General features: G+C 39.7%; 1 protein-coding gene across 9 annotated transcripts in view; it reads left to right on the top strand.

Annotated features, from left to right (window-relative positions):
- Positions 1 to 26,638, top strand: part of rbfox1 (RNA binding fox-1 homolog 1) — a 198,296-nt gene that overhangs the window by 116,846 nt on the left and 54,812 nt on the right. For 7 of the 9 annotated variants that reach the window (XM_042505386.1, XM_042505384.1, XM_042505383.1 and 4 more), the window contains exon 2: positions 17,815 to 18,108. In XM_042505386.1, coding sequence (XP_042361320.1) covers positions 17,815 to 18,108 — 294 coding nt within the window. Of the gene's footprint in view, positions 1 to 5,562; positions 5,623 to 17,793; positions 18,109 to 26,638 lie in introns of those variants that run through there. The other 2 variants (XM_042505385.1, XM_042505388.1) reach the window with 2 other exon arrangements.

Below are 26,638 nucleotides of genomic sequence, written 5' to 3'. Positions count from 1 at the left end.
GTTGGTGCTAATTAAGCTTCAATCCACTTGTTTTGTGAGGAAAGTTGGGTGTCGCTTCCCTACACTCAACATTGAGTGTGTATGGCCTAAGAATTACAGATGTGGACAGAATGAGTTTGATAAAGCATTAAACAGTGTGGAAGTATCACAGACATCACTGGCTAAACAGAATGCCATCCTAAAAGGAGAACAATAACTACACCAGAGGTCTGTACCACAAAGCTAGATTTGTGCCTTAGCGAGTTATGTTGAGTCAGGGATTCCTCTACTACAAAAGTGGCTCTCTTTTAACCTGGCCAGATCACTAAGGTAATTGATGTGGCACACTTAACCTGATCAGGAGCAATCAACTTGAAATCAATTAAAAAGGGTCTTTCACAGCTTCGCTTTGAGTAGCGTCACTCTGTAATCAGTGAGCCATTAAGACTGTCAGCTGAGAGAAAATGTAAAAAGTACACTTTATACGACTTGTTAAGACATTATGTGAAATAATTGCTACCTAATGAAGCTGTGCATTTGCGTCACAAAGCATTTTTGTTGTTGTTTTTTGGTTTTTTATGGTTTTTTTTTTCTATTGTCACAGGAGCCTACAGTTTATCAGTGATGCAGAAAAACTATGCAAGAATATAATTTACTTTATTCATCTTTTTGTGGCTCTCAGTAAAATATTGAATGTGTTTGAGGTGTTTTCTGCTCAGTTTGTCCACAGTCACTCTAAAGAATCTTCTTTAAAACCATAGATCACTTTAAACATTGAGAGGTCACTATTTATTTTCAATCATGATGACACTTAATAGGTTTATATGCTTAGCTCTGATTTGCCAAAGGCTGTTTTTATAAAGCTATTATAATACAGCTGATAGATTAGCCTAGTGGTACTTCACTTTGATTTGTCCAAAAACTAAGGTGATTCATATGTCTCCTTCATTATGGGACAATGTCAGACCTAAATACATTACTAAATACAGAGCTGCAGAATGTGCAGCTGCCACGTCAGAAATAACCAAGTGATAAAATAGCCTGACAGACAGACTATATTAACTTGTGCATTCACTGTACATCATTACTTGTCAATTTTTTTGCCTTAGTTGAGGCAGCAGTGTTGCTCTGTGCTGTATTACATTTTGATATTCTACAAAGGCGGAAGTAGGCGGAATGGATCGAACATTTCTCGACTCAACTTGTTTTCTGTGAACTGCTGAGTGTAAAGCAGAAACCCTGAGTTAACAGAGACGATTGATAACCATGTTTATGGTAACCTGTTAGCTCTGACTGAGGCTTTCGGGTTTGTCGAGCCACCTCAAAGAGAGCCTGGCTCTGCTGAACTTGCTTTGTGTTAAAGTCCCCAGAAGACAGAATATTTGCATTATGGGCATAAAAGAAAGTTTTGAGAGACTGCTCTCTGTGGACAGAGCACATAGAAGTTCAGCCCCAAACCCAGGAGAGGGTGACAACAGATCATGGCCATTTATATTAAAGTTACACCACTTTCAAACAAAAGATCTATAATATTGTTGATATTGTTGTTAAAATTGTATAGCATCTAAAGCGACTGAGCAATATTAAAGCTGTTCATTGAGGCAGCTTAGTAGCTAATCAGCTAATAAGTCCAGTACAATGTTCACTGCATAGGCCTACATCTTCAGTCTAACCAATGGTAGCATTTAAACATTATAAAGGTGTTAAAAACAGAATTTACCTTGATGCTTGACTTGACATGCTAACTTTGACAGTGAGCCAATGTTAAGATCTGCATTGTGCTCATCACCTTTCACGGCTAAACACCAAATATGTGTCCTTTTTTTAGATTGCATTTACATAACATTAATACTATTTAAAATTTGTATGAAAAAACTGTGAACTTCATTAAATCTAGTGTAATGTTCACCACCATTACAAAAACTGACACGCCTAACCTCTTTAACTCTCTTCCCATTGGCTGACCTTGTGTTTCCAAACATTAGGTCTTCAGTTGGACCCTCGAGCACTGAACAAGTCAAAGTGCAAGAAAAGTGTCATGGTCACAGGTTGTCATTTGTCATTTTTGATTGATTATCAATGTTCTAGAGGGCCGAGATCAATGAGAGTTTCCTCCAGCATCCGCTGGCGAAACTGGCCACTTGACCCTCTCCATTTTTTGGGGGGCATTTTATGCCAATATTGAATTGATGTAGCTTTGTTGCTCTAGTTTCGAATCACCTCCGTACAGATCACTGTGCTCTCTGATCCCGGCTACTCCACTTCAGGCTTTGATCTACCATCTTTTGTACTACAACTACGAATCCCAGCAGCCCCAAAATTACACACAGGGAGCGTGAAAGTGCCCCCTTGTGCCAGTCAACGGCACAAGGGGGTCAATGGCACTCAAGTGTTGCCTTTTGAATGACGAATATATACGTCAGAGGCACTCAGTGAGTTAATATCGGTCTGCCAGAGGGCAGATGGCAGAAAGAAAGAGAGTGAGAGTAGATATATGGACTTTTGAGAGTGGTGTACTGTGAATAAATGCTCGGGGCAACTTTTTTTGAAAGGGTGGGTTTTATTTTTGTGCTAAATTTATCTCTTTATATGTGAATATGCTGACAATATAATTGTGTGCACTATGCAACTGTATTTTTTAATAATTGAAAACATTTTTCAAGTTCTTACTATAATAGTTGTTGACAGGCTGAGTCAGGGCCTGTTTGGACTGCTTTGGTTGTTTGAGCTGGACAAAGTGCTCAAATCTTAATCTGATCTAAATGGGGATGCTGAGGACGCATTAATTCCAGGTGTAAATGGTATCAGATTAAATCATATCTAGATACAGTCTTTATGTGAGAAATATTTAATGCAATGTGCAAAGGGTGTCTTAGTGATAAAGACTGGGTAATCGAAACTTCTGACAAATAATATAAACAGTGTTTCTGTCACATCAACATGTTAAGACTGAATCATTCCCTGAAATACGTTCAGAATGAGAATGGGCTGAAATATCCCCAAAAGAATCCCTACCCCATCAATGTTATTGATGAAAAAAGAAGCCAGATATCTACTGAAAGACGATCAAGGAAAACCTTGTTCCAGTTCTTGGAATTCATCTTATGTGCTAGAAGACAAGTGAGATGGATCACCTAGGTTCATCCCAAGCTTTAGAAAAGTCATTGCCGTCACAGTACCTAATTTCTACCCATTACCACAAATGGAATATTGCATTGACAATCTAGGGAACCACTAATTTAGGAACCATGAGGTATAAAGGTTACTGGCAAGTCCCCCTCATCGACTGTGCTTGCAAGATTTCCACCTTTACGACTCGAGTATATGGTTTTGACATTTGGCATGTGCAATGCACCAGCAATGATCCAGCAGCTAGGAAACATTGTCTTAGCTTTCATGACAAATTGTCATGGCTTTTTGGATGACTTAATCATGAGCACTCTCGCATGTACACATCTGTACATGCAAACTCTAACTGAGGATTTCAGTATTACTTCAGCCTCACTTATCGCAGTCTAGCCAAGGCTGTTTGGGAATGGGAATGTTACCCTAATTAAGGAGACAAGTTGGACAGTGGTCACTGCCATCACTAAATTTCTCATGCCCACCACTAGGCTTGCAAAGATGCAAAGCAAACAAAGATGGTTGTTTTTGTACTTGTTTTTTTTTTTTTTTTTGGTTAAATTTGTAATCTAAGGTGCAGCAGGGTGCAGAGCAGGGTTAACACATCTGGGCCAGGACAATTATTTAGATAACAGTACAAATGCACAACAATGCAATCAAATGAAGGATTCTATGCTTATGGGTTATGATTCGGATCACTGTACCTAGGCATAGTAAAAAAAAAAAAAAAGTCCAGTTTGCATCATTCTGAGCAATGATATAGAAGAATTAAGTCACACTACCTCTGAGAATGTTGTAATCTGAATTTCCCTATGGCTCTCTATGTGCCCTTTTTCAGGTTTGCCCCGATTAACACTGTTAGCTCTGTCAGCACAGTTGCCATTGTTCAGCACTGCTTATGAAGTTAGCATGTCAGCTGCTCCCTGGCACTTCAGCAAACTCCATGTTGAGAACTTTGTCCAGACAAACAAAGTCATTACATGTCACTGCTTTTGCAGTGATGTTTGCATAAGATCCCAATACCAAGTGAGGACAGAACCGTTCTTGGTATTATGATAAACCACCAGTAAAATGGCACCTGCCACAACAGTGTGATACATGAACGGCCAGCATCACATGAGAATGTGGCTGAACAGAATCTGTTGCGTGCACATGATATACCGCTGGACAGCTTTAGGATGAAACGCTGCCAGTAATGGCATAATGTAAGGAGCACAAAAGTCCCAAAAAGGCGGGTGGAAGGAGTGGTGGAAGGATCTAACAAACCCTGGACTATCACATTGGAGTCCAGTCTGAATGTAATTTCTTTTGTCTACACCTTAGCATGTGCCTCTTTCTCTTCAACCCAGCCATCTGTGCCAGCATGTGCTTTTGGTGACATCCTGGCATTGGTTGCCATGTGCTTGTGTTGTCTAAACATAATCACATGCAGTGGCAGGGGTTGTGGTTCAGAGGTAGAGTGTGTTGTCCACTAATCACAAGGTTGGTGGTCAATCCCCGGCTCCAGTCGGCATATCAAAGTATCCTTGGGTAAGATACTGAGCCCCAGATTGCTCCTGATGTTTGTTCAATTAGTGTGTGAGTGCATGTTGATGGTTACTTATTTTTAGGTGGCACCTTGTACGGTAGCCTTGGCAATCAGTGTACGGACACGTGTGTGAATGGGTGAATGTAACTCATAATGTGAAAGTACTTTGAGTGGTGGAATGACTAGAACAGCGTTACAAGTGCAAGTCCCTCCAATCCCAACATATGCTGACTTTACAGAAGTGAGACCCCAGAATGTGAACAGCAGAAACAGAAGGATACCTAGAATGTAATATGTAGAAACAGAAATCCACTGGAAAGCGGTGATATGTAAGGACTAGGGAAGAGAATGTGTTGAAGGTTTTGTATTGGTTGAGGTCAGGGCTCTGTGCATACCATTTAAGTTGTTCTTCCACACCAAACTGGGACCATTTTTTTATGGAGGTGGCTTTCTACATGGGAATACCATTATATTGGAATGTGAAAAGGGACTTTTTGCTGCACAACTGAAATTATTCTGTAGTCTAAACCATGTCATTATACGCTGCTGCAGTAAGATTTCTTTGAATTGGAGCTATACAGGAAAAAAAACAGACCCAGACCGAAGGGACACAAAAGCATGTAGACAAGCGTCCACGTTTGACCGTAGTTTACAAGTGCAAAGATATAAAAACATAACCAAAACGAGGGAAAAAGGGGAATGAATAGTACGAAGGAAGAGAGAAGGGGAAGGGTTGTGAGAGAATGCAGAGAGGAGAGTGGTGAAAACATTTTTTGGAGGAATGCTACTTTCATTCACAGTGGCACCTCCTCCTTCTCATCCTCCTCCTTCTGCTCATTCCCCCACTACACACACACACACACACCAACACACACACATACACACAAAAAGCCATCCATAATTGATGCTAGCTGTAGGCAGTCACTGGCGGCTGGACTTTACAGCGTAGCTGGATGTGCATGGAGGAAGGAAAAGGCAAGATGGTAGAGCAGGTACTTCTGACAATACACACTGTTTTTCTTCCACCTCTCCCTCTTTCTCTTTCTCTCTGTCTCTCCTCATTGTCGCACTGTACACTCGCTCCCTCGAACCACACTTTTTGTGCTGTGACTGCAGAAGGCAGCATGCTGCATGCTCCTTTTGTGTGTGCGCTTATGAGTGTGTGTGTGTGTGTGTTTGTGAGTGTGGCCGTCTATATGCGGTGCGTGTAGGTTTGCAGAGCAGCAGGCTTTGCTTGTGTGAGTGTTGGTGTGTATCTGTCTTTCTGCCTCATTTTCTTTCGTCCTCATCTATCATAGGTGCTAGCAAGAGTCCATGAATTTACGCATTAGAGAGAGGAGAGAAACACAGAGAGAGAGAGAGAGACAGAGAGAGAAAGAGAGAGAGAGAGAGAGAGAGGAGCTGCAGATTTGTTTTGGAAATGAAACCAAGAAACCCTGCGAGCTGGAAAAGGTTTGTTCAACAGTAAGAGAAGGGAAAAAAGAGTCAGGCTATATCAAGGAATGAGGTAGAGAAGTATCATTTTTATTTATTTTATTTTATTTTTTTGTATGGTAACTTGTGCGGAATTAAACCGAAATGTTGTTACTTGGTGCACTGTGCTGTGTGTGTGTGTGTGTGTGTGTTGAATTCTGTGTGAATTTTTTTTTTTTTTTTTTTACAATGCTCAAATGTTTTATGTATGCTGAGAGAGTTGTACTGCTGTACTATTCCCCCTTTTTACATATTGGCAGTGAAGGGATCCCCTCTTAGCAGGACTTCATTGTAGAAGTTGGGGGATAAAATGCCCCAAAGTTCAGCCAAAGTCAAATAACAACATTCAGGTTCTGGAGAAATATCCTTCAAAGAACCCACTGGCTGTGTTTACATAATATGTATCCCTTTTTTGAGGCATATAAGGGTTTGCCTGATATTTGGAATGTGATATTTACATGAGCACAGAGATATTTGGTTGTTTTCATCTCGAAAACACATGATAAATACAAGTAACATGGTCACTGATGACTGCACTCTATTTGTACATGTGCTGTGATGTCGACAACTTTTTTGCAAATTTTTATTTTGTGCCAACACACTCACTAAGCACTGAGATATTCATTAAAGGATCTACACTGCTCTGAAAATGCTGTCCTCAACATTGACTGGTGTCAGCCTGTCCTGTCAAATCCAGTTGTCAGAAAAATGCTTACTTTGTTCATCTATGCAAACCACTGATATGTTACATTTTCACTTTATTATGTAACAAATACTGTGAAAGTTTATACTTCAGCAACACAGGGGTTAATGTGTGGCTAGGTTTAGGCACAAAAAAGATTTAACTATTCCGCTATAGGTTTGCACAAAACTTAAGCGATATTTTCAAAAAGGCGATAAAACAATTGGTGATGTGATGTTTTCCAAAGCACCATGTGACCTATGAATGACAAAAAAGGGTTTCCATTCCGGGTTTTGCGAAATATGGCTTTTTCAAATTGTTCCACCTCATGCTAAAATGCTAATTTTTTCTAAATTGATGTGTTTCCATCATGCATATTTTATAATCGCAATTTCAATATATCCAATTTCAGGGTTAACAGAAACCCACCTTATGACTTATGATGAGGATTTTTTTTTATTTATTTTTTTTTGAAAAGCAGCAATGTCTTTATAAAAAACAACTGCTTTTTGTGCCACTGTTACGGCAGGGAAAACAGTGATGATTCCCTAAAAAATACTCATGTTTGGTGAACTAAAAAGTTGCTGGAAACACAGTGGACACTTGCTAAAACCTGTTGTTTGTTTGTCTTGATCAATGGTTTGCAGCTTGACAACTGCTTTGCCTAGATCCTCACAGCATCCACCATCCCCTCCACCTCCTGACAACAGTCACCTCATGTACTAAAATCACTTTAAAAATGATGACACAACGTAGGCTGTATGAAAACAAGCTAATTTAAAGTATTCATGGTTTTCTGAAATGTAAAACGTAAACATTTTCCTCTGGCCACTAGGCTGACCTGTCACTGTCACTACCCCCATGAAGGACAGGGAGCAGTGGATAAAGCAACATATTCTCATAGATCGGTTAATATGACATCCTGGGTCCGGGCAAGTACAGTCATTAGTCATTAACCCACAAATTGCTCAAATTTGAGTTGTGAATATAAAATACACCTAATGGAAACATGTCAATTATAAAAAGTAAATAAATACGTCTCCCATTTATTGCAGAAAAAAGTTTTTACACTTGCATGAGGTTGTATTTCAGGCAATTAAAAAAAAATACTTCTCAAAACTGCAATAAAACACTTTTATTTCACATTTATAGGTCACATGATGCTATGACCAAATACCTTGTCAGTAGGAACAGCTCCCTCTGGCATGATGCAGCAGGCACAACAAGAGGTGTTATTGTATCAAATAACTCTATGAAAGTTGAGCGGATCATCTAGAAATTTTGAATCCACAATTCCTCTGTGAAATCCTGGACTATCACCTCCCAGATTTCTGGGAGGGGCTTACGTTTCCATTATCGCTTGAATAACATGCCTACGTGTCCTTGGATTGGAAATAACGACGACTAGTGCAATGGCAGCAATTGAAATAAAGCTGCCAATGATATGAACATCCATCACCATGCTTCTTGGAGTGTTATCACCAGTAGAGAAGTCCCACAATATCACTCGAAGGAAACGCAGTCATCTCGCAATTGTGCTTTATCAACATTTCAGAAATATCGCTTAAGTTTTATACAAATCTGTAATGGAAACCCACCTACTGTGGTTAGGATTAGGAAAAAAAATATGGTGAGGGCCACCTTAAAATGACACAAAGTTCATACGGTTCCAAACACGTGTCTCCATGAGAAAGTCCCATGGGAAAGTCTAGTGTTTAGTGAGTGATCCACCAAAACAGCATGCCTTCTCACTGCTCAGGACAGCCTCCTTGCTTACTCCCATCAGCACATTGGTCACATTATCACAGCCTTTCAGAATATGTGGGATGCACACATGAATGGGGTACACCAAAAATCCGATGCTCATGTCTGTGAAAACACACTCATTGACATTTGTAACTACAATAATAAATAAAAATACAGCCTTGGATTAATGCCTTTGTCAACAGTATGTTGTGTAGCTGGATTCTTTGTAAAATCTATCTAATATCCTTTTTTGTTTGATATTTACGTTTTTTAGTGGTTTCTAAGGAATATAATTTCCATAAGCCTTAGATGTTGTAGTTAAATGCCACAGCTCAACAGAAGAAGCAAGTCCATAAGGGGGTCAAGGGGTCGAGTTTAGCTCTGACATGTCTGTAAAAGTTTTTAGACAGCAGAGGTCGAAACAAGAGAGTTGAAAATAATGACTGTAGGAGAGAGGTTTGGTGAGTGTTATGAATATGGATGAGGCCAAGTTACAATGGCATAAGTGCCCATGCTGGAGTTTATGTTTTTTAACTTTGTTAAAGGGGAACAACACCAATATTAAGAGGTCCAATATGTTTTTTCCATGGTCTTAGAAAGTTCAATCAATATTTGTGATCTTGAGAAACCAGCAAAGGAAGTCTCAAACTTATGATGTCACAGGGTATAAAGTATGGAGCTGTCCCACAGACATTGAATGGGAGCCAGATTTTTTGAACACACAAATGTTTGTTTTCTTTCCTTATACCCAAATGAGTTTGATCATTTGGGTATAACATTCCCCTGGTGTGCTCACTGTCCTCTGGAACATTTTTCCAAATTTGTAGAGTATGGAGTACCTTGAGACTTTATACTCTATGATATCACAAATTTGATTTTTTAGCATTCTAGTTTTTTTCATGTTTATTAATATTTTTGGACTGTCCTAAACCATAGGAACAACATGTATTAATTTTGAAAAGGAGTATATTTCCCCTTTAAAATCATGAAGGTTTGCATTTCTTGCACCAAATGCTTAAGATGATGTCGATTTGTCGTAGATCATGGGAAGTAAACTCCAGTAACATACTCTATTGATTCATAAAGACTGATAAAACAAATGTGATGACAGTTTAGTGCATTTACATCATGTTAGAAAAAGTAAAATGATTGAATTAGTCCGACTAAAGCTGGACTTTTAAAAAAACAAGTAAACATGTTAGTCTGGCTACAATCTTACGAAGTCAAATTTCTCAAAGTCAGACTAACACACCTAGATAATTTCGTGGGGGTTGATTTACTCTTTCCTGTATACCTCTTTCCTGTATAAGTGAAGACAAAGGTTTTAACATGGCGAGTGCTAAAGCATGAAAAGTGCACCAAGCAACAAAAAGTTATCTATGTTTTCACCATATGAAATGAAACCTGTTTGCCACTTACTAACTTCTTTGGTATGTGACATAGTAGGTCAACTGGAAGAAAGTTTATTAGCAACTAGATGAAAGGGGACAAATCGCCAACTACCAACACAGAGTCTGACATACATCTATAAATAAATCCATTCTCCCTCGGTGCTTGTATACTGATACAAGGAGTCCAATTATATGGCCCAATCGAGCTATAACCATAGCTCCACTTAACTGTGCATGGAAATGTACTGATTGTATGTAGTTACAGAAGCTAGTGATACAGAAACTAGAAAAGAAGTGATGTCATGACTTCGGTGATCTTTAAAGAGATAGCGGGCATCTTCTAGCAATACAATCCTTTTAATAAGAAATTCCTTCTTTATATTTCCCGGAGACAGAGTCCTTACTGAGCTGTGGTGCAGTTTGTTACCTTTGTTACCTACCTAACATTGTCAATGAACCTCCAAGTAACTGCCAGGAGGAAGATACTCACTTTATTTGGCTCATATTAGTGCAAGACTAGCCTCCCAACTATACCACTGTTTGATCAAATGCTTTAAACAACCTGATGTTACTTTTACCTGAAAATGACCTTTAAAGCTATATGAATTATTAAGCTTGTTTTTTAGGAGAAAAGGTTGAATTTGTGTCCGATCCTCAAAACCATTTAAACAGGAGGTCAGAGTTAATTGATGGATCAACCAATTGTCACAGATCTAACATGATTAACAGCAGAAAAAGAAAGTTGGGCTGACTGGATTCTAGTTGTGGCAGAGGAGTGAGGCAGGTAAGACACTATCATTGGCTCTAGCTAAGGTTAGCTAAAAAAAACCATGAAATTTAAGACACAGCTAGGTACCCTCAGCTCCAGTTCGCAGAAAATTAAACTGTTAGCAACATTTTCTCTCCCTGTCAGAAACGCTTTGCCAATACAGACATGGATTTTGTCTTGTTTATGTCAAATTCTCATTTTAATAAATATGTCTTCTGTTTTGGGGGGTTACTTTGCAGTGTAGGCAGTGCTGGAAAAGCATCTTTTCCTGCAGGATCATCCGCCATTGAATCAGGCTTTCACACACATTTGTATTTGTAGAACAACTAATAGAAACACTCTCTAAAATGTCTTGTGATTGGACAGAGTCTCCCAGCACTGCTAGATTGTTTTTTTAAGCCTGAAAACAGAACCAAGAGAAGGTACAGAAGTTAAGTGCTCTCTGAGTCCACTTGAATTAGAACATACTCAAAGTTTATTATGGATTGCCAAATTATGTCAACACAAAACTGTCTATCCAAGGTTTAAGAAAGTGCTCATTTTAACCAAAACCCATCTTTGTATTTGTAATTCATTACAGCCACCATTTAATGACACCACTAAAACAAAGAAACAAACAAAGAAACAAAAACAAAAAAACAAAAAAAACCCCAGAATTTTTCAGCTAAGTTTAAATATAACTAATACATCTACCTTGTACCTAAAACAGTCAAAGGAAGGTGTGTGCAATGAGGGCAAAGTCAGTGGTTCTAGAGTTTGGTACCTTTTAGTCATTTTTTAAAACCTTGCCTGAGAGGAAAACCACAGTTCATAACAACTACCCAGAGATCTTGGATGACAGCGACATTACTTAAAATAAGTCAGAAAAGGAAAGAAATGTGAAGATCAAATGATCAGACTGGTCTAACCCAATCACCATGGAAAATGTTGCCATTGAAGGTTTCTGCAAACAATGGGTATGAGGTTAGCAAAAAACACATTTCTTTACATTTAAAGAATGTGTGGTTAGGTTAAGGCACAAAAACCACTTGGTTGCGGTTAGGAAAAAGATTATGTTCTGGCTTAAAAATACTCAATTTTCATGACACTATCCCGCCTGGAATACAGCACTTTCTTGGGAAAAAAAAAAAACTACCGCTCTTCGTGGCACTTCTGCTGGACAACCAACAACAAAGCGCTACAAAACAGTTTGGGGGTAAAACACTGCTGACAAAAATAGTGATGGGTTAGTAAAAAAAGTTAGGTGTCTACATAGCCAGTGGAAGAACAGCAAAAGCTTGCCAAGGTGCCATGCACCATCCCCTCAACCTGTGTATGACGAGTTAGCTTATATCCTACATCACTTTAGAAATGTGTACAAGACACGAATGTGATGTGTAAATGTAATGTATTCATTGTTTGCAAAACTGTACAATGCCGACATTTTCTGGGCTGTGGAAACCAAGCCCCTGGTTTAAAAAACCATGGCATCAGTAAAATTATTCTACACTTTCCCATCCCAAGTAGTCATATAATGCTGCTTTGCAGAAGACTTCTATATATTTTGCTTTAGTTATCCTTCTGTTTCTACTGTTGACGTTCCAGATTGCCGCTACTATGATGTTATCACAAACACTCAGTGAGATTACACTGCACTTGGTTGTGTTTAAGCAAAAAAAGCACATGGCAACCAACACTAGGATATCAACAAACACATGCTGCCATGGATGGTTAGTATTAGGCGAAGAAAATACATATTAAGGTTGAGGAAAAAAACTCCCATATAGACAGGAAGTGAACACTGCATTCCTGCATGGAAGTCTGGTGTTTGTTGTACCCATTCACCACCCAAGAAGCGCCCTGTGCTTCTTATATTAGTTAGTGCCAGCATTTCAGCCTGATGCTGTCTTGCCATGCATCATGCAGATGCAACAGGTTCTGTCCAGCCACATTTTCAAGTGACACCACCCATGGTCATATCATGAGGACGCAGCGTATAATAACCCCATGACTGCTTCTGTCCAGCTGTATTCTCAGCTGATGACATCAAGGGGCATATCATACTGTAACAAAAGGTAGCTTTTGGCGTCAAGGTTGTACGCCAAAAGCACTGGCTGTACTTGACGACTTCAGAATGATAACAGGCTGAATTTTTCCTAAACAGCCATTTGTAAACATCCACTAAGGTTTATATACTCACTTTTCTTTTTTTATTTATTGTCGTTGTTCATTCAGTTTTACTGTGCAATGACGGATTATTAAAATTTAGGTCAGGGAAATGTTTGTTTCCGACCTGCCCAATCGTCTAATTGCTTGTGTTACTTGTCCAGTTGGACCTTCTGTAGTCATATTGCAGATTTCCAAGAACTCAGCAATGACTTTGTTGACTAATGTTGCACTAATGATCAGAGTTTTATTAATAAAGCACAAATTGTACAACAACTTGTCATCAGGCAAAGTGTTTTGCTGACTTTCACAGAGAGTGATCACTAAATAAATGCAGTTTGACTAAAGGCTACAGTACAATACCTTATGGAAGTCAAGTCAACATAAGATTTGGTCAGAAGTAAGATACACAATAAATCCGTGGACGAGGGGCCAAGACATTTAAAACTTTAAACACAATACATAAATTTGAGTAAAATCTAAAACTGTCTTTTGTGAAAAATTTGAGAGTTCTAGAGTAGAGTTACACGTGGGGAAGTATATGGGGGGATGGATTCACTCTGAAGGAGAGAAACTCCCTCTCTCTCTGTGTGCTTATTCTAAATTTTAATTGTATTCCTTCAGTGGCCTGTGTGTGTGAGTGTGTATGTGTGTGTGGGTGTGTGTGCAGTGCTCTGCCACGTAAAGCATATTTCAGCCTTCTAAATGTGGTTCCCATTACACGGCAGAGCATTTAGCCAAGACTCACTGTCTGCATCCCGTTCTCTCTCTCTCACTCTCACTTTCTTTTTCCTACATATGGCTGCACCTCCCTCTCTCTCTCTCTCTCTCTCTCTCTCTCTCTCTCTCTCTGTAATGGCTGAGATATAAATATCCCACAGGAGTAACCTCTCACATACACACTCACACATACTTACACACCACAGTAAGTGTTTTGAGGGCACATTCTTTTTTTTCCCCTTCAGTGTCTCCACTTTTTTTTGTGAATCACAGCTGCAGCCAGCTGAAACCACATTTCCAAAACTCATAATTCTCACTGAAACTCTTTAGTTGTGTTTGTTTTGAGCTGAGCAGTCATTGCTGAGGTGTTTTATAGACTTTGTCAATGTCTAGTGACCACCAAAAGCCATCTTTGGTGTCGTGTGGTAAAGTCATTGGTATCATTTTCCTGAAAATACTATACAGGAGTTCTGTATGGGACATATACTGGCTTTATGTCCTTTACCACGTGTTGGTAAATTCCTCCCTTTAGTCCAGGGACTTTGCAGTGCCCCGTCTTACACACGCAAAGTGGGGCACAGCACAACTTTCATTGGCCAATGCATTGTGTAAGTAACCAAAATACTTGCACCCATATGGGCGTGTAGGTCCTAAAATGAGCTGTGGATGTTGGTGGGATGCTATTTTAACGCAGCAGAAAGTGTTTGCACCATTGAAAGAAACCTGCCTTAAATTTTGCTGTGTTTTCCTGCTTTTTAAAGGGCCTATTATTCAGACAGTAAGACACACTTACATATGGGGGTTCACAACATGCATACACTCGGCTTGTTGCACACACAGGGACGTGTAAAAGGGTTGCAGATGGGTGAAGAATTACATGGTTAATGAGGAAAATATAAGCTACACTGTGTAAAATGTGAACATAGCAGAGTTCAGTGCAGAGCTGCCGTCTGACTCCACATTAAGAGAGACGCTGTGTGCTTTTGCACACAAGAAGCAGCTTAACTTCATTGATTATTTTCTGATTAAGTTCTGTTCTGTTCTGTCAACTTCAGCTTTTGGTTTTGCTGCTTTAGTGTCCAACAGTATTTGCTGCAGTGACAGTACTGCTCTGATTGGATTACTCTCAGAGGAAAACTGCTTGCTTCCCCTGTTCGCCCAATCGGCCATGTAAATATCCGTGTGTATGGTGCAGGTGTATCTCGCTTTTAAAGGGAATTAGAGATGACACTGATTGGTTTAATTCATGTTGCACCCAAACACACCTATGATTAATTAAAGGACATAATAGAACCCCTTTGCCTGTAACATCTGACTTTGTGCCCAGATTATGTGCCATTTAATTAGCAAAAGTTGTTAGACATGCCTTAAATTTATGAGCACCATGCATTTTAGAGCATGCACTATAGATTGTTTCATAAGGCCCTTGTATCTAAATAGGGCAACTTGATGCTACATCTTGTGCAGAGGAAAAGCATTGTTGTAATGAGCCCTAGCACATCAAGTCATCAATATTAACTCTGTGTATCTGGTTAATGACATCTATTTCACCAGATTTGGTGCACATGCTCTCGGGGCAAGTATTAACCAAGATCTGAAATGTCATAATGATGGGTGTATGTGGGCGTGGCCCAGTTAGTATTCCATACTGTATTATGAATTTGTTCAGATTACAGTGACCTGAAAAAGATTAACATAGCACCATAACTGGAAATGAGGTTCTAATTCTTCATATAAAATTTGATCCCAATTGGCAAGATGGCGGTGCTATAACTGACAGCCAAACTCCTTCTCGAGACAATTTAAACCAGCCTGCGTGACTTTGCACAGGTTTGTGAAACCTGAAACCTGGTCATTACCACTTGCGGCCTTGTTTTTGGCAATTGAGCTACCTCGTTCCTTTTGCTGAGAAAAGGCCTAAGCCCACAAATTGCAGCTATAAGTAAAGTGTTCTTGTTATCTCAATATGCAAATAAGGGAGGCAGACCTAGAAGTTGGTGAGCTTATCAACAGATAGGATGTGTCCAAGGTGAAGGGAAGTGACACCACTGTATGGGCTCTACTCATTTTTAGAGAAAGTTTGTTGCTTATTAATAGGCAACATAAGACATAGAGAAGCAGAGTTAGATTACCTTTCAAGTTGTGTTGATGGATTTTTTTTTCCAAAGACTGTTGCCAAACTGAACAGATGTCATTTGCACCTGGTGGAGATCAAACAACAACCCAAACCAGACCACTCCCATGACTCAATGTCTGCCACATATTAATTTTGGATTTGTACCTGGAAAAAGATGGTCATTAGGCCTTGGCATTTACAACAAACACGGGCTCCCTAAGTCATGAAAGGAAAGGGTCACATGTCTAAAAAAAGGCAGCTGTAGGTATCTATAGGCTAATTTAAACTAACTAACCAGACTAACATTGTCTTAGGTCCCTTGTGAGTCTCTAATGTTACCATACAAGCTCTCCATATTTTTCCTTTGCAGAGGAGGAACTTGTCTATATGAAATAGCAAGAAGAGGTGGCATTGCATCATCTGTCAACCTTCTGGGTGGATGTTTATTAAGAATATGGTTAAACCGCACAGATTTACATCTAGCTGAGAGTGGACTTTAATGAGACAGACTACTTCCAGACGTGGCACATCTTCCGTATACATAAAAATAAATTAGTCCTAGCAATCCTTCAGACTAACAGTATAATTTATTACTTTACTACATTTACTATATATAATTTGTTGTCCATTAGAAGGTAGCCAACTTTAAATGATTAATGTGAGTGCATCGGTTGTCTGTGATGTAATGTCCTTCGTAATCATATGGATAACCCTGCTCTCTTAGTGATGGATAAATTGGCTCCTGTTAGACAGTACAGGTCTCCAAGTATTTTTCCTCTCCATGGAGCAGACTACTGTGTAAATGTGTGAATGTGTGTGCAGTGATGCAACAGAGTAGAGTTTCAACGGAGTCAGGAGTCGGGGCTTTTTTTTTATTAAAGTATTGAATTAATTGTATGACAAATCAAATCTGCAGTGTGCACTGACAATGGTGAAATCTGTTTTTTTTTTTTTGTAAATATACAGTACAGTTGATGAATCAATCTATAGTAGAGTGCACTCAAAACATCTGATTGCCCATCATCTTTGTTGTAGTTTCTGTAAAAAAATAAAAATAAATAAAAGTTTAAATGACATAAATGGCTAAGGCGCTTCATAGTCAAGCATTGCTGGTTGCAATGAACAAAGATATCTAGTTTCAAGTCTTGCGATCTACATGGATGTACATAAAATATGAAATTTGTGTGAAAGTAGAGCCAAAGGAAATCTCAAGAGGTGTCCAAAATGGGAAAAAAGGTTCATCCTCTGGGGGGCACAAATGTGTTCTTGAAGTTCTGTGACAATCTTCTTTGGAACCTTTGATATCCACAGCAAACTTCACAGAAATACAGAAATACAGAAAGTTGTCATTCAAGTTGTCATTCACAAAATCATGGTCAGGTAGAAATTATGCCCTGTTGGTGACATCATCAAGAGATCAACAGCAATCCTATGAAATCCCATTGCAATCCAGTTCAATTTGAACAAAGTGTTGGACATAAAAGCCAAAAGCTCAATGAGGCTGTAACTGTACTCCATGCTGAGGTGATGTTAAACATGATTGCATGCTATCACAAAAGAAGAGCTGCAGTGTGTCCTACAAATTTTTAAATTTTGTATGATCACAAAGTCATTAGGGAAACACTATCTAGGACTAACAAATGCCTATACCAAATCTTATAAAAGTCTAGTGACTGGGGCTCCTGGTGGCTCAGTGGATAGAGCGTCGCCCCATGCACAGAGGCTCTGTCCTCGCCGCAGTGGCTGCTGGTTCAAGTCGGCCTCGGCCTTTTGCTGCATGTCTCCCTCTCTCTCTCTCCCCCTTTCACGCTCACACTGTCCTATCAATTGAAGGCAATAAAAGCCCAAAAAATAATCTTAAAAAAAAAAGAGTCTATTGACTAATTGCTGGATCATCAAGATCATGAGGTGTCATCCTTTGGGGATCCTGGATGTCTGTTCACAATTTTAATGGCTATCCATTCAAACGTGTTGACTTTTAAGTGTGGACCAAAGAGGAAATAAATAAATAATACTGCACACAATAGAATTTTTGAGGAACAATTGTGATGCTAGCAGAATATTGGTTGTGATTGAAATCCCCAATTATAGAATGTTGGATTGGTCTTATAATTTATAAAGTGATTCTCTTTTTCCATACAGGGTAACCAGGACACACCGGCACCCCCGGACCCATCCATGGCCCAGGCTTATCCATCAGCCCAGTTTGCCCCCCCTCCCCAGAACGGCATTCCAGCTGAGTTCACAGCTTCACACCCCCATCCACATCCACACTCCCACCCACATCCGCACCAGCACCCAGCAGCACCGCAGGACTACACCGGGGTCCAGGCCTCTGTCAGTGAGCATCCACTCAACATGTACCAGTCCTCACAGAGCCACAGTGACCAGAGCGGGACAGACTCCGGCAGTCAGGCAGTCACTGGCACAGCCACAGTAAGGCATCATGGGAAATGTCAATGTTTAAGTTGTTTCAGAATTTGATGTTACTGTGTGGTATCATTTTTTTCAAGACAGATCAAACCGTGTAACGACCAATAAAACCACAATGTCTATGCTTTACTTAATGGAAAGTCATGAGGGCTATATTGTATGTAAAACATTACTGGTTGCATTCAACATGCAACAAGTAATGTATGCTGACCACTAGGGATGCACGATAACTGTTTTTTAAAACCGATACCGATAACCAATAACTTTCAGCTCCTAAAGGCCAATACCGATAACCGATAACCGATAACACACACATATACCTAAGATCATGAAATCAATACTATGAACAAAACCAAAAACAGGGAGGGCCTCATTCATTGCCTTTTCCATATTACGAGCATTATCTCGTAAGACAACATGCACCATCTCCTTCTTAATATTCCACCACTGTAGCATAGCTTCAAAAGTCTGTTGAATCATTATACCTGTGTGTGATCCGGGCAGCTCCTGGGAGTGCAACACCGCTCTGTACATTTTAAAGTCTGTATTTATCCACTGCGCGGTCAGACTCATCATGCATACAGGGCTGACATCACAAGTCCATATATCCATGGTGAAGCTCATGTCTTTCATGTTGTTATCAATCAAAGTGTGAATACATTTGGCAATCGCATCATATTTAGCTGGAAGGCACACATCAGAAAAGTAGCGGCGGCTCGGCAATGTAAACCGTGGCTCCAAGTGATTAATCAGACGGGAAAAGCCTCTGTCCTCGACCAGGGTGAAGGGCTGGTCATCAAGCGCCATCATGTCCATGATTAAATCTTCAATAGCCTTAGCCCGTGGGTCATCTTTGGAAAACCTCTTGGATTTTTCGAAAGCCTCGCCGATGTGTCTAAGTTTAAGTTGCTAACGTTAGCGTCTTTAGCAGCCCGGGCGTCCTCTTTCAAAACTCCGTCGAAGCGGTGGTTATGTTTCAGGTGGCTGATCAGGTTTGAAGTATTAGTGCTAGTTCTCCCTCCTCATGGAACTCGCTTGTAACATTTGTTACAAGTAACCAGCGAACTGTCTTCTTCGGAAACTTTGAAGAAAGTCCCACACAATCGACGCCATGTTCTTTGTTTTCGTAAGCACGCTGCTGCATGCTGCATTCAAGGTGTAACGTAAATTCCCCCGTTCCCTCGTTTGCTAGTCGTTCTTTTGACCTTTTTAAGTTCATATTTCTATTTTTTTTATGTATAACGTGGAAAAATAGTGCGGATATCAATTTAAGTCAGCAACTACCAAAATTATGACCGAGTTAACAAGTTGTTTTCTGACATGAGGGGGTATTCTTGATTTTTCCCAGTGAGAAAGAGATTTTCTGATTATGCCGACATCATGTGAACGCAGCATTCACTGCAGGCCATTCGGGTCTCATAGTGGGAGCGAGGCACTGCCGTGCTGACAAAAAATATATATGTTATCGGGGCTTTTCGTCATGATATCGGACTTATCGGAATTACGTCATAATTTCCTGTTATCGGCCCGATAATTATCGGCCCGATAATTATCGGCCCGATAGTTATCGTGCACCCCTACTGACCAGCATTGTTTAATATTCTTAGCCTCATGCAATCACAGTAGTGGTAGTGCAAAACTTGTATTTTTCTGCCACAGTGTCTTGATGCTGATACTACTACTACTACTACTACTACAAGTACTGCTACAATGCATTTGCAAATTTTAATACCCTCCAGAGAGGAGTTTAAAGACTTGGTGGAGGTATTTGTAAGGGTTTTAACTTTCATCCAGTTTTTATGCTAAACTTAAAGGTATTAGACCAGTCCATTAGCCATGTTTGCGGGCTCCTCTAAATCTGTCCTTACCGTATGCAAATGTATACTCTTATGTCTTTTTTACAAACATTTTGTTAGTTTTCAAATGTAAACATTGAAGTAAACATCAAGATAAATGTGGTGAGATAGGCATCAGCTCTGGTTCTGACCACATGGACAAGCAAGGCCATCTCTGCAATCATTTCTGCATCCATATCTATATTGGAAGAGGCACTGTGAGAAGTGCAGAGGAATTAAACACTGGCTGCAGTCCTGGACACATGGGTCTTCTTTGCCAAGCATCCTGCTAGCAAATGCACAGTTGTTGGATAATAAAGTGGATTACTTCTCGGCCGGCATCATCTTCCAACTCAATATCAGGAACACCAACATTTGGCTAAATCCTTTAATACCAGACAGCACCATTAAACCAGGTGACTCTTTTTTTTTATATACATATCTGACAGAGCAAAGGACTCTGACAAGAAAAAAAAGGTGTGTGATTTATGGTACAAGTTATTAACAAACAAATGCAAGCTTCACTTTCTGTGAAGGGAATTCACATTGGTCATTATCATGGCAGTAATACCACCACAAGCGACTACAGAGGCTGCCCTGTGAGATCCCTGCAAAGACCAGAAATCATGGATTGCCGGACTTATCCAAGATGGCTTTAACACAGGCACTGTGGCCAGTCTGCAAACATGGACAATTAAAAAGCAGCAGCCTACAATGAGTAAAGGAGGAGAAAAGAGACTACCGGAAGAAATCTAAACCACAGTTCCAGGAGGGCAATCCCAGAATCATGTGGCAAGGTGTTGGAACTATGACATGTCCAGCCATGGAAAAACCAGGAACCAGTCGCCAGGGGGGCATTTTGAGTTATTAACAGATTCTGAAAGTGTAGTTTCTAAGCTTTCCAACGATGTCTAACACATGGAATTCTGAAAATATTTAAAGAAGATGTGGCCATTTGAATTTAGGCACTCCTAAAACCAGTTTTGTGAGACATCCAGCCTCAAAGTTTCTGAAAGATTCTCACCTACCTTTGGAGCAAGGTAACAGTGGCTGCTCATTTGCATCACATTTACATAAATCCAACCCCCTACCAGTCTAGCATGGGTGGGTTATTCACACATTATTCAAGCACATTATCAGGTTTGTGTGTTATACAAATTAATAGTAGATGCTCACAATTTCGATGTGTGTATCATTGCATTTCAAAATGACAATACTGAGCTAGCTAGCTAGATAACTTGAACATTAAAGAAACTCACAGTTGATTATTAAAAGATAGCTTATAGCATGACAAACAGTTTGTAAACCCTGTGTGTGACTTCGAATGAACATTAACGTAACGTAGATACCTTGGACGTTAATGAAAACTCACCCCATAATAAACTGAAAAGTATTCCTGCAGACTTCAATGCCTCCGATCAAATCAAAGTTTGGGGGTGCTTTCTTTTCGTCACAGGCTCCTTGGTGGATGTAGTCATTTCAGAAGTAATTACTTTACGCCTGTTCACCTCAAGGTGTCCATTAATTCTCATGTCCTGCTACTCTCTTTCGGCCTCTAAAGAATCCATCGTATGTCGTACATAAGCTCTGGAAAAAGTTTGTGGCTATACGACTGTGTCCCAAGGAGAGCATTTTCCTCTCTTCTTCCGTAGCATTTTGCTCTTGTCGATTTCTTCAGTTTCATCTTCAAGTTCGGGTTCAGAATCAGAAGTGAGATTGGTGTAGCCATGACCAGAAGCATCTTCCTTCCTTTAGTTCTTCATTCAATGATGAAAACACACGCAGCTTCCACAAGTAGCATTAACAGTTACTAGCCTACTTTAAATGCAGGAGTGGCTGCTCAAGCAGCCATGTGGTTCCTCTTTAAGTGCAGCTGATTGACTGAAAAAAAGAAACAAAAGCACATGAAAAGCCAAAGAAAGCCAGTATGCTAATTTACTGCGGTATCACCACACTCCCAACTAGGATCCAGCTTTTCCTCTAAAACAACCTAAATTCAAATACAAAGTTTATGGTTTTAGGGCCCCAATACTATCATCTGAAGCATGGAATGGCTTCTTCGTGATTTCAACTTGCATATTCTGCAAAAAAAACCCCAAAAAATGTAAAATCACTAATTAAAAACAAATCATCGATTTTTCTTTGTTTACACGACTTGTGCCGAGCCGACTTGTTGCTGGTTTACCTGTGGTGGCCCACATATAACGGGAATGTTTGGTAGTACCCAAAATTGCAGGGGGGTTCTATAAGAAGCTTTGATAAATGTGTTCTTACAATAGATTTGAAACTTTTGAGATCATAAATAGTGTTGTGTTTTGAAAAGGCAGACCAGAACCTGCGGATGTAGAGGTTTTACACTGAGTTATGGTCAAAAGGTTGTAAGACATGGTCATTATATTTAGAGGTAAGGGTTTTTGAACTTGACCATGAGGTAAAGGGTTGTAGAATTGGATCACAAGGTAGAGGTCTGTGGAACTGAAATGTAAGGCATGTGCTTGTAGGACTCAATGCTGAGGTATATGGTTGTAGAACAGGATAATAAGGTACAGGTTTGTAGAGCTGGATCATGAGGAATGAGGTTGTGGGACTATGTGGTACAAGGTTGCATGACTATGAGGTACAGAGTTGTAGAACTGTATCATAAGGTACAGGGTTATAAAACTGGGTCATGGAGTACTATGTTGTAGGTTTGGGTCATGAGGTACAGGGCAGTAGGACTGGGTCATGAGGTACAGGGTTGTAGGACTGGGTCATGAGGTACAGGGTTGTAGGACTGGGTCATGAGGTACAGGGTTGTAGGACTTGATCATGAGATACAGAGTTGTAGAACTGGATCATGAGATACAGGGTTATAAGACTGGGTCATGAAGTACAAGATTGTAGGACTGGGTCATGAGGTACAGGGTTTTAGGACTGGATCATGAGGTACAGGGTTGTGCAACTGGATAATGATGGGATGCCTGAACTGGAAGTACATGGTTGAAGGAGTGGATCATTGCCTGGTGACATGAGATTCTAGAACTGGTGTAATGAATCTTAGGCGATTTTGGTCACTGGATATGATTTCTTGAATGTCTTACAGTTTGTTTATATTTCTAACAAATTCCATTACAGATTTTCTGGAGTCTACAGTTTTGTGGTCATTAGATCAAAAGCCATTTGTTAGACTTGCACAGAAGTTTCAATAATACTTGAGGAAATTTGCCCTGAATTTTAATGATGCTGGACAGTTTTATGATTCTTTGAATTGAGCAAGTGATAATGTTTCACTCCTGCAGCTTATTTCAACCACTGAAGTTTACTTTTTCAGTGTGTTTCTTGGTAGACCATTGTTATTTGACAAGTTTTATATGGGAGACATTTGCTTGCAAGTAGTTAAAGTAGTTTAGCCTTTCATAGTCAGCAACAGCACTGATATATATATATATATATATATATATATATATATATATATATATATATATATATATATGCCCAATTAAAAAAATTAAAAAATAGTACACCACCAGTTACAAGGCAAATCAATCTTTCACTGTAGATTCAGGTGATGGTGAGCTCTACCCCAAGGCACTTATTATACCCTCGACTGTGTTTTTGTTTAGCTGTATGGCACAACTACAAAGCAGACCCTGCAGTGTTATTTTCTGAGTGTTATCTGATTATCACTTCAGCACTTCAGCTCTCCAAAGACAATTGTTAGAGATCTCTGGGGGGCATTTTTCAGGCACTGTTTTAATAGAATTCATGTGATTTTTAAAGCCACGTATATGAGTACAGCCTCACAGGCGACAAAACTCCTGCTTGTCAATTGTTCTCTGGATTTACCAGTTCTTTTTCATAAATATTTATCACACCATTGGCCTTAAGTGTCATAAAGATGGGTGCTATTTTGCATAGTAATAATGTGCTCTCTCTGAACGCAAAAATGCTTACTTTTCTTTTTCTATCTTGGCTGGACTTTTTAAAATTAATAATATTATTTGAATCAAAGATTTAGCTGCACCGACAAATGAATGAGTCTATGGGTTTTTTGAATGGGTCTTCTGTAAAATGCCCTAAATAAGGTTAACACAGGCTAAAGATATTTAGACGTTTCGTTCTGCAACATAAAATATGCCCGCTTAAACCTGATTTTTGAACTTTTAAGGTTTTACTCATCTTAAAAAAGGCGGTTGCTAACAAGTGGCTAAATGGGACTACAGTGTTTGTCAGGGACGTTAGACGTCAGCACAGTGGACTCATTAAACCCACTTGTCCACCGTTACAGCTTTACAGACTCACACTCGAACTTGTACATTTATCTGTTTATAATATCTTTCGATCATGTTTTAACGTGTTTTTACAGTGTTTGTAGTGGTGACGTTTAACACATGCAACCGTGATGTAGTTCATGTATAGCCTAACAATAGCTTTTTGCTTCTGGTGATTTCAGTTACGTTTCAAAACTCACAAAAGTGGTGCTCGTCTGTGAAGATTATCACGCTGAACAAAGCGTGTAAGTCTCATATACTTGTGTTTGTCACAGAGCTTATTTTTGGCAATAACTGAAAATCCCATTCAAAAATCCCATCAGGTTTTTGACGAGGGAACCAGTGAGACATTCCCCTTTAAAAAACAAACAAAAAAAATGTGAATTACTCGTGCAGATATTTAAAAGCATGTCTGTAGTGAGAAAGACATACTGTAAAGACCATCTTGTGATAGCTTCACACAATTTACAATGCCTATTTGCAACTTGAAACAAATGAGCATGGGGCTTAAGTCCTACCTTCTGACTTCCTGGGCCACAACGTTGTCTGGTGTCAAGAGCGTAGATGTGGAACTGAAGCTGTTAATGGTTTCCCTGTTGAAATTGACTTTCTAATGGAAAGGTAAAGCAGTTAAAATACTCTCAATATAGTGTACACCTAAAATAACCATTTCTTTTGCTGAAATTGGCCTACATTTTGTTACTGACCCCTCCTCAGCAGTGTGTTGCTTAGCTTTCGTGTTAGACTTTGTAATGCTTCTCCAACGGACATCTACTATTGTAATACACTGAATATGGTTAAATAACTCATACTACCCCATTTCAGACAATCTGAGCTTTCCCTTTAAGCTCATCGCTGTGAGAAAATAAAGTGAAAGTATTAATGTGAGGGGGACATGTCCCCCATCCTGGCTCCAAATGGCTTAAAATGTAATAATTAATTTGATGCAGTGGTAGAGAGAAGTTGCATTAATATCAGCATTATGTCACAGAATACCAACAACACTCGACTCCACCTGAAAGTACTACAGCCAAATTGTTGAGTGTAATGTTAGTTGTTACAGTTTGATAAAATAAACTTTAAATAAACTTTTCCAGCTCTCCATTTCATCTTGCAAACATTCCTAATCTGCTTTATCAGAACTGCAGTTCTTGTTTATGTGCTGGGTGCTGAGAGTGCTGTGTGATGATTTTTTAGCCACAACCCCCGAGCTGTTCCACCCGAGGAAAGAGTGAGAGACAGAAAGCATGTTGGCAGCAACAAGACAGCATACTGTACATCTGGAAGTCTCATCAGCTCTCCCTCCTAGTCAGTGTGTGTGCCGCACTCACTCCTCCCCCCACATCATCAAACCTCCCTCTCACTGCATTACTTCTCTCTGCTTTTCCTCATCCCCTCAGCCACGTCTACTCTGTGTTTCTCTGAATGCAGCTGTTTGCCCCAACAGTGAATTTCATTGCTAAATAACATTAAAAGCAAAAATAACTGAGTTTGTGTATGGAAAACATAGTCTATAATTTAGACTATGGGTATCCTATTGCGTCTTCTGTTGACGCTCCAGAACCGCAACCAACGTGGGGATTTTAACAAAAGCACATGGTTAGATTTGGCAACAAAAGCATGTGGCAACCAATTCCGGGACTTCAATAGAAGCACATGGATAGGATTAGGCTACAAAGGCAGGTGTGGTTAGGTTTAGACATGGTTAAGTTTAGGAAAACAAATTATAGTTTGGCTCAACATTCATACAGGAAGTGAACATCAGGCTTCCGGGTGAAAGTTAAGAGTTTGTTCAACCCATCCACTACCCTCACACTCCTTATTTCATATCCTGTCCTGAACCTGTTGCGTCTACATCATACACTGCTGCATGGCATCAGGTTGAAATGCAGCCAGTAACGACATAATATAGTTCTTCTATATGGTGGGCAGGAGGGGCAGGAGGGGCAGTAGGTGGGTCCAACAAGCCCCAGACTTTGATGCTGGAGTCCTGTGTTTACTTTCTGTCTGAATGTGATGTTTTGTTTTGTTTTTTTCGGACACCTTATGATTGGCCCTTTTCCTAAATCTAACCATTCACACCAGCATGTGTGTTTTTTGACATTGAGATGTTGGTTGCCATGTGCTTCTGTTGCTTAAACATAACCACGTACAGCATAATCCCACCATGTGCTTGTGAACCAGAAGGATACCTAGAGCGTAATATGTAGACGTGGAAGTCCACTGCAAAATGGCAATATGATGACTTGGGATGAGAATGTGTTGCCCCTGCACACAGTTTCTGTTATTAGGTAATGCAGTTGCAGTTTTTGGTATTTAGTTGTATTTTCAGTATTTGCAGCAAAATAATTGTCAGACTGGTGACAATGTTCCCTCAGTTTGTATGTGTTTTTCTATTTACATGCAATTTTCTTAATTTGCAGTAGCTGTCAGAGCCATCATTACCAA

This window comes from Plectropomus leopardus, chromosome 17 (assembly GCF_008729295.1).
Source record: "Plectropomus leopardus isolate mb chromosome 17, YSFRI_Pleo_2.0, whole genome shotgun sequence".
Classification (NCBI taxonomy): Eukaryota; Metazoa; Chordata; class Actinopteri; order Perciformes; family Serranidae; genus Plectropomus; species Plectropomus leopardus.
The sequence above is the reverse complement of the archived record's forward strand: the minus strand, read 5'-3'. Positions and strand labels throughout refer to the sequence as shown.